The 8588-nt window shown below is 41.8% G+C and overlaps 1 protein-coding gene across 4 annotated transcripts in view; it reads right to left on the bottom strand.

The window, feature by feature from the left end:
- Window positions 1-3988: 3988 nt before the first annotated feature.
- Window positions 3989-8588, bottom strand: part of WDFY4 (WDFY family member 4) — a 134379-nt gene continuing 129779 nt past the window's right edge. For all 4 annotated transcript variants that reach the window (XM_083843360.1, XM_083843361.1, XM_083843362.1 and 1 more), the window contains 3 exons: window positions 7924-8011; window positions 5484-5595; window positions 3989-4394 (listed from right to left, as the gene is read on the bottom strand). In XM_083843360.1, coding sequence (XP_083699486.1) covers window positions 4328-4394; window positions 5484-5595; window positions 7924-8011 — 267 coding nt within the window. In that variant the 3' untranslated portion in view covers window positions 3989-4327. The remainder of the gene's footprint in view (window positions 4395-5483; window positions 5596-7923; window positions 8012-8588) is intronic.

Genomic DNA, 8588 nt, shown 5'->3' with positions numbered 1-8588 from the left:
CTTGCTTACCAGATCTGGTGCTCTGCAACTGTGACATCCAAAGATGACACCGTACATGACTACACTTTGTATTTTACTTTGGTTAGTCCCATAGTGCAAGAAAATTAAGTGTGCGTCTGTCTGTCTCAACACAGACACTGGCAGAAATTTAACCTATTACTATTTTTCCACTGGAGACCTCCACAGCCAGGAGACCACAGGGAATGGACTGAACACACAAGTGTCTACAGAGCACTCTCACTGTTCATTCCAGCAGTTTAATCCCTGTGCTCACCCCCATCCCTCAAAAACTGGAGTGGTTAGGGAAGCATAATTCCTCCATGTCCCACCTGGCCAGGGAACAGATGTAGGAGGAAGAAACACAGTCCTTAAAGCCTCCTGTCCAAACTGAGCAAGGAGACAATTTCTGACCTGAAACAGGGTTAGCTTCCCACGTGCCTGTTGCATTCACCCAGAGATGGCTGTGTAAGTGCTCACAATTTGCTCAGTATTCATTGCAGCAAATACTGCTGATGGTTGCCAAGATCCTGATGTACTCCTGAAGCCTACTTGGTTCTGGATAACAGGTTCCCATAAAACATTAGCATATTGCTGCTAATGATTTTAGTTCATAAGGCTCTCAGATACTTCCCTTGTGACAGCAGTAAGAGATCCTGAGTAAGATGATCTGTTTACCAATTCCCCCTTGTAACAAGCTTTGAGATCCATGCATGAAAAGGACCTGGAAGCTCTAGCACATGGTGATAGTCATGGGGAACTTCTGTTGTAGTTACAGATTGGTTTGCATGAATTTTTCGAAAAAGGTTTGAGCAAATTCTTTTTTTATGAGCATACAAAGGCCTTGCAGTGCACAGGCAGCTCTGCAAATATTGCTTCACTAGTGTTTATTAGCCAATAGAAAGCAACAGAAATCAGACAGTATTTAATGCTCACTGTAGCATTTATAAGACTTCTGTTGCCAAACAAGGAAGCCGCATGGTCTGTGCAATAACCAAAGAAGTGTGATTAAGGCATTTTAGGGTTTATTGTCCCCGATTAAACTGTTTTTTAAAGTCACATAAAAGTTGTGCTGTTCCATATTTCTCTTCTTGGCTTCCCTATGGGGCAGAGTTAAAACTCTGCCTTAATTAATGCCTTAATTCTGCATTTCTTATCCTAATGGGATTGGATTTCTTTCAAGGGTAATTCTCACCCTGAACTACTTACCCCCTGCAAAAGCTGCTTCCGAGATAATTACAACACTCTGGTGATGCTTGCATTGTGCCACTTACGGTAGTGATGGAGTTATGCTGAAAGCATTTGCTGTGAAATAGCTCTACCTGCTAAATTTTCAAGCACATTCTAGATCTGCCACCCCTAGATTCAATGCAGCCATTAGAGAATCAGTATCATATCATAAGACAGAAAGCAGGCCTTGTCCGCATGTAGTGAAAGCTATCTCCACATGCAGAGCTGACAGACTTTCATGTACATTCATCATTTACCAAATACACAGGAGCCCAGCGCAAATATAAAAGAAGATACTTGCAGAAGGATAGGTTTCAGAAAATTGTTCAACAGTGTATTAGAAATTTCTAACTATTACTTCATGTCTTATGCCTGCAGGAAAATGATCAGTGGCATTGTACCACTGTCACGTAGACACCGGCTACATCAAACCTAGGAAATGACTGTGGTATATGTGCCTCAGCTCTGCCAAGCAAGGAGTGGTGCTTTTGGTACCCACAGCATGCATTTCTTTCCATGACTTATGACTGGAAAAAGTCCTCTGGAGATAGAAGAAAAACAAAGAATATCTCAATAAATTGGAAGACACCAACAGCCTCATGAGATGATGGCCCAGAGCCTATACTCCAAAATTCAGAGTTTTTTTCAGCAGACTAAATTTCTGAAGAGTGCAGCAGCAGAGCAGAACTTGCCCAGGTGCTAGACAGATGCAAGTCTCAAAGATACTACTTTTTAAAGGACTTGTTGCTAAACAACCTTAACTCATGAAGACTTTCATTCTTAACCTACTGACTGACATTCACATGCACATTCTAGATTTGTTCTGCAATCCAAAACAACAGCTAATGCACCTCATCCTTCTCTCAGAGGCACAAGAGAACTGATGTAAAGCACAAGGAGATAAGCCTGTCAAAGTCACGCACAGTTAACCCACAGCTTCGAGTGGTCTCTTCTCATACCTGACAAAGCCAGACTGGTGTCCAGAGCACTGGAACCATTAATGCTGCTACCCAGGCAGCAAAGTAGATGCCAATGCCAGCTCTAAAAAAGTGAAGTATCAACTATTGGCAAAAAGAGGCTGCATGAAAATGCTAAAGGAGCAGATAATTAGCCAGCTATCAAGATGCCTGCTAGGTAAAATGAAAGCATGGGTAGTGAGCTTTTTCCATGGCTCTTAATCACCTTGATGATGGATCAGCAAAGCTGTATTCATAGTTGACAGGAGTACATATCCTGCTACATAGCCAAACCACAGCTTATTTTTAAGGAACGTGGAGAGATGGAAGAGCAAAGAAGGAATGTACTTAATTTTGTTGAATTCTATGGCAATTGACCTTTCCCCAGTTCTCAGGAAAGATGGGCACAACCAACCTTTGCAACGTAGGGTTACTTTGATTGCAAAAAAAAACCCTAGACCCTAGTTTCAGGGTCTGTTTCTCCAAGCACAGAAAGGATGGAATTTGAATCAAGTCAGGTACTTGGAGGTTAGGAAAGATAACCAGCCAGGTCATCGGTGTAGACATAATGCAGCCTTCCTTGTATGTCTGCATCATGAGCTAACCTCTAATTACTACATTTTCCACAGGCAATTACCTCAACTCTTGATGGAGGTTAGACAGAGCATAGGGGGTGGGGGGGCTGTCTCAGCACTCTGTGAGGAAAGCAGCTGTTTGCCATAGGAAGTCTTGCTCATTCAGCAACATAATTCGAAGACAAGATGTGAACAAAGTAGTACCCTACAGGAAGAAGAAAGTTGTTACAGTTAGAGGAGACTAGTAAAAAAAAACTCATCTTTTTTACTCCAGATTCCTCCTAATAATGCTGGCAAGTTTCTAAGCACCAAGATTTTGGCATACACCAGTTCCTCGTATTCCTCAGACTCTGAGGAAGACTGAGGAAGACTCTGCAGTCTGTCCTGCACAGCACACACAGGGCTTCAGTTCTGCATTGCCAAACACTCCCAGTGCAATGGAAATCATGGAACTCCTGTGGCTCTGGCTGTTCAGGGGTTGCGTTTGGTGCTATGAACATAAGTGCCTTCATGCATACAGGGTCCTTCTGCCCTGACCCAGGCTGTGGTGTTCAGGAAGCCACTCTGCCTAAGCAGCTTCTCAGGAGTTCCCTTTGTAAAGTAAGGTGGGAGGAGAGGGGCAGATATCACCAATATAGCTCCTTCAAATTCTCAAAAAATGAGAAGGACCTTGATTTTTCACATTTTCTTCATTTCAGCTAGGGACATAAATGGCATTTAAATGTATTAGATTATGGCCTCAACCTTCTTATACTACCAATACCCACTTCTATTATGCAGAGTCATTATGAAGGTAAATCCTGATGTATGTTGCTAATATTCCAGATGGCATCATGACAGGAAAGAAGGCAGGAGCGAAAGTGAAAGAAAATACATTGAACAGCTGTGTCAGATCACTGTGGGGAAAAAAAAAACAGTTAAGTCAGATTAGGAAACTAAAGACTATGCTGTAGCATGTTTACAGCTGAGCTGGATGAAGGCACCACTGTCAACCTGGGATCTAGGAGTTCTTACCTTCGCTTTGCAAAAAAAAAAAAAGCTTTTCTGATGGCATGCATACATTTCTCAGGGAATGAGGAATAGCAGGAACAGAGATACTAACATATTTCTGTGTTTGTTAGAACAAAGATTCTGCTGTGAACACAGTTAACATCAGTTTGAAGCCTCAGTGTGTTTTGACCTCATAGTATTAAAATTAGCATATATTCATTTTATTAAGCTACATTGCTCTTTTGCAGAAATCTAGACTGCTTTATTTGATAGCAATTATTTGTGAAATACAAAGAATTATGCAAAATCCAGTATTTAAAATAACATTTAAAATACAGAAGTTTTCCCAGGGCAAATACTGTGAATTCTCATTGTCTATGTGTATGTCTGTCAGTGTCTTTCCTGCACCTTTGGAGTCCAGTCTTTGATTTCAATCAGAGCTGACTGCATGGTCATTCCAACAATTCCATTGAGATTCAGTCCCCAGTAATAATCTTCTGACTTCAACTCTTTCATGCTCTGATGGGCACTTTTCTCTCCACCCAAAAGGCTGAAAACATGAGGCCTGACTATTTCTTCCTACCCATCCACACACCAACAGCAGATTCTTCCCCAGTCATCACCAACTAGGAGCTTGGAGGAATTTCTTGAGAAAGAGAGAAAAAATATTTAAGAACAAGATGCAAATAGGATCAAGACTTTCTTCTGAATATGCAGCAATTAGGAGGATGCAACATTCAGGGGAGCAGATTAATCTCTAACGTTAAATTTGAAGAACAATGGTCTAGACTATACAAAAGACTGAATTTAGAAACAGATCCAAACCTTCCTGTATTTCAAGGGGTTAGTTGCAGATAATCTTGCCAAATCAGGAGCTTTTACCCTCCTCTGATCCTGAAAATCTGTGAATGTTAATTAAATTTGTTGGCCAGCTTCAGAATTCAGGCTTGTCAGCACATAATCTAATGGCTTCAGCCGCTGAAATTTCTGCTGCACACAGTGTCATCAACACTGATGAAAGTAACCACGCCCCTCTCTCCACCCCCCCAAAAAACTTTTCCACTTTCCATGCATGTAAGTATCACACTGAGTGCTCTAAATCTCAGCACAGACAGTATAGGAATCATTTTAGCACTATCAAAATGCCAGCACTTCTAGAGAGAAAGGCAGCAGCTGTTTTACAGTACATTGCAACATTGTGGGGTAGAAGATAGCAACAAATATTACAGCCAGATGACACCGCGGGAGGGGGATTGAGTAAACTGAAATACTGCTGGCTGTGCCAACTGAGTTCAACAACAAAGTTGTCCATTAGCCAAAAACTTCCAGTTTATATTTCATTAAGGACATAGCATCTCCAGAAACTCCTAGGACACTGTTTTTTCTATGATGTAGAGACAGTGCAGGAGCTATTGATCTATACAACTATTCCACCTGAAAGTTGCTATTTCTTCTTTGCTGTTCCTTTTCAGACCACTGAGTATCCCAACACCCTTCACTTAATACCATCAGCCAGGCCAGCTCCAAGAATGACTGCATTTGACCGACATTAAAAAAACAAACAACAACAACAACAAAAAACACATGCATACACAAAACACACAAACATACAAAAACCAGCAGAAATACAAACTTTAAAATAACCCGAGGATTTAGGACAGATCAGTGGAGACACTGAGGCTCATGCGGTGCCCTCTGCCGGGCATATGCTACAATGCAAAGGACAGGACCGTACCTGGACATGGCAAGTGCTGTCACTGCTGGGCTGTTCTTACTTGGTTTTCCAGTCAAGGCAAGGCTGGGATTCAGTTCCCGACAGAGAACAAGATGTTTTCCACACTTGTTACCTGTTATGTGGTTTAAAAATAAATATTTAGAAAGTGTCTGGGGGGCAGCATGGAAGGGATTGTTATTATTTACGGTCAGCAAGTTGTTAAGTTGAGAACAAATATATTTAATCTCAGCCTGTGCTGTTGCAAAATAGGCCCATCCCAATTTAATTTGTGGCTATGATAGTTACATGTGCTGACGTGCGGCTGTATCAATTGTGTGCTAAATTGGATTTGTGTATTATTGCTTTCTAAATTGCATGCCTAGTTCAGCAAAATTGTTCATCAGTTTTCACTGGCTCTGTGCTTAATAAGATGCCCCACAATACCTTGCTGCCAGGATATAATACAGCCCATAATTGCCTAGTAAAAAGAAATTACATAAAGCCCTGGTATTATCAACTTATCTAAATCTGCTCATAACAGAACCAATAATTAAATGCTGAGAACATTTCACATACACACATACATACACACTCACACACACCTAACAAAATAATTCAATCATAGTTACTTTGGTCTTCTTAATGACTTGTGTTTTGTATTAATTTTATTTTCTTTAACATGTAGAATGACATGTGGGAATATTTGGCCATTTAAAGTAATTCTGAAATCATCTGAATACTTTGAGGGAGCATATCACTGCTCTGATCATACTTCTCAACTCTTTACTAAAGAACACTGTTGCTGTATGCATCTGAGAACATGCTTTCTTACACTTGTATGAGAACAGGTGTGGCTGTACACATCAACAGATGTCAATGCATGTCTTCTTTCATGATCCTCTCTTAAAATGGCACAAACAGGAGTATTCTGCTCTGTTCCCATGGGCAGCTTTTAAGTCCTTGTTTGGAATACTGTTTAAGATCTGATGTTTTAAAAGTAGCCAAGGTCTCAGTTTGCTCAAAGACAATTGCTATGCAATTGTACCTGAGTAAAACAGACATGGAAGTATCTGCCACAGGAAGTTAAGGAACAAATTCTAGGAAATTCTTAAAATGAATTAGATGCTTCTAGATGTAAAAAGAATCTGCAGAGTGACTACCGAATGCTACAAATATTCTGGAAGAAATGTTAAATCTCGTATTTTGACTTGCAGCAATCTCTGGTTAGAGACCACAATGAAACCAAATATACAGCTACTGAGCCAGACTGCCTCACATCTGGTATCTCTGGTGTTCTTGCTCCTTCCCTAGAAGCATCTGGCTCTAGCTACTCTCAGAAACATGACAAAAGGTAGGATGGGCATCTGGTTTGGCATTTCCAGTATGACTTTGTACATATAAATATTTTCACATAGCAATCTAAGTAATGTAGATGCCAAGTTGCCAAGTTCCATGAAGAGCACTTCTGAAGATCTCAGTGGTAATGCCCAATTACCGTATAATATCTTTTTATGCAGATGTTACATCTACAACTCTATCTTTATGCAAATTGTGTGCCTAAAATTGAAGCAACAGAGAATGCCTAATGAGGATCACAGCAAATAAGTGGTGTAAATTATACATACTAACAACACAATTCCTTTCTTTTATAAAATGTGCTGTGAACAGAAGCAAGCTGTGCTATTAGAACATGCCTTTAAAGCTCCCTGGCAGGTTTCAGCTCCTGTATTTGTTAGAACAGAGTAGTGAGCTTGAGTTGTTTTTAATACCAGTCAGCACTGTAGCCCCATCATCTTGTTAATCCTGGCTGCTCTGCAAGAACTCGAGGGCATCAGCTTCAGCTTGGCATAGCCTTGAAAATATAGCACCATGCAATAAGGCCTGCTGCTGGGCTCCCACAAGTCTGGAGGACCTCCGACCTCGTTTAAGACAGCAAAGAGAACAAGCTTCCCTGTTTCATCCCAGGACAGAATGTGGCACTGCCCACTCTGACATCCCAGGACACTTTAGTATAGGCCATCAGTAGATGTGCTAAGGGAATGGGCTTTCTGGAGTTCATTAGGTTCATACGCAGAAAGGTGGTTATAGAATCACAGAATGGTTTGGGTTGGAAGGGACCTTAAAGATCATCTAATTCCAACCCACCTGCTGTGGGCAAGGACACCTTCAGACTAGATTGCTCAAAACCCCTATCAAGCTGTCAAACTTGACAGAACCTATAAAGAACCTTCCAGCTTCATCCAGACAGGATTTACCCAAAAGACTGGTGGCTGAGCACTGTTCTGCCTCCCTAAGACAGGACAGAGGCTACCCACTACCGCTGCTGGTTACAGTACTACCATACCGGTTCCCAAACCATCTCCCATTCACACCACTGTGCTCCCACATCCTTTTCCTCCTCACAACAGAACTAGGTCTGCAACAGTCCCAAATCAGTTCACAGTCCACCCTGGGGTCATACCTGTGCTGTTCACCTCTTCCACGGCGCCACTCTGTGAGCTCAGTCCAGCAGCTTGGCCTGGGCTGTCATTGTATTCAGTCTTCCACAGCTGTGCCAGTGAGGGAAAAAGGAGAATAACATGGATTATAACAACACAATGACATGAGATGTGGATGTCTGCTTCCCAGAAAGCGCTGAAAATTGGATTTCGATCATCAGAGCAGGGCTTGGCAGTGTTCTCCCTCCCTCTGCCACTATGCTGTAGGGTGTCACACTGGAGAAATGTTGTCACACTGGAGAAACGTATGCATGTAGCTGGCAACGTTGCAGGTCTGACGTGCTAGCCAGGATACCAATTACCCGGGGAGCTCTCCCACCAGACAGGAGGTGGAACCAGCAGCAAACTCCTGCTCTTGAGAAGGTATGATTTAATGAACTAAGCTGTGAACCAACTCTCAGAAGCTATGGATCCTGCAGAGTTCTGTGGTATTGATCTATGCAAAAGTGAACCTAAGTGATTTCCTCACCACCACCACCTCAGTGTCTCCATTTATAAAACAAAGGCAATGCATAACAAATTCTTTAAGCAATGCGCTGCCATTCACTAACAAGTGCTGCAGAAGAGCCAGGTACGAGGTTTTCCCCCGAGGAACTGTTTCTCCCAGAAACTCCCATCAAACATATTT

Source organism: Anser anser (genome assembly GCF_964211835.1).
Source record: "Anser anser genome assembly, chromosome: 7".
NCBI lineage: Eukaryota > Metazoa > Chordata > Aves > Anseriformes > Anatidae > Anser > Anser anser.
Note: the sequence above shows the minus strand (reverse complement) of the source record. Positions and strands in the feature narration are given on the sequence as shown.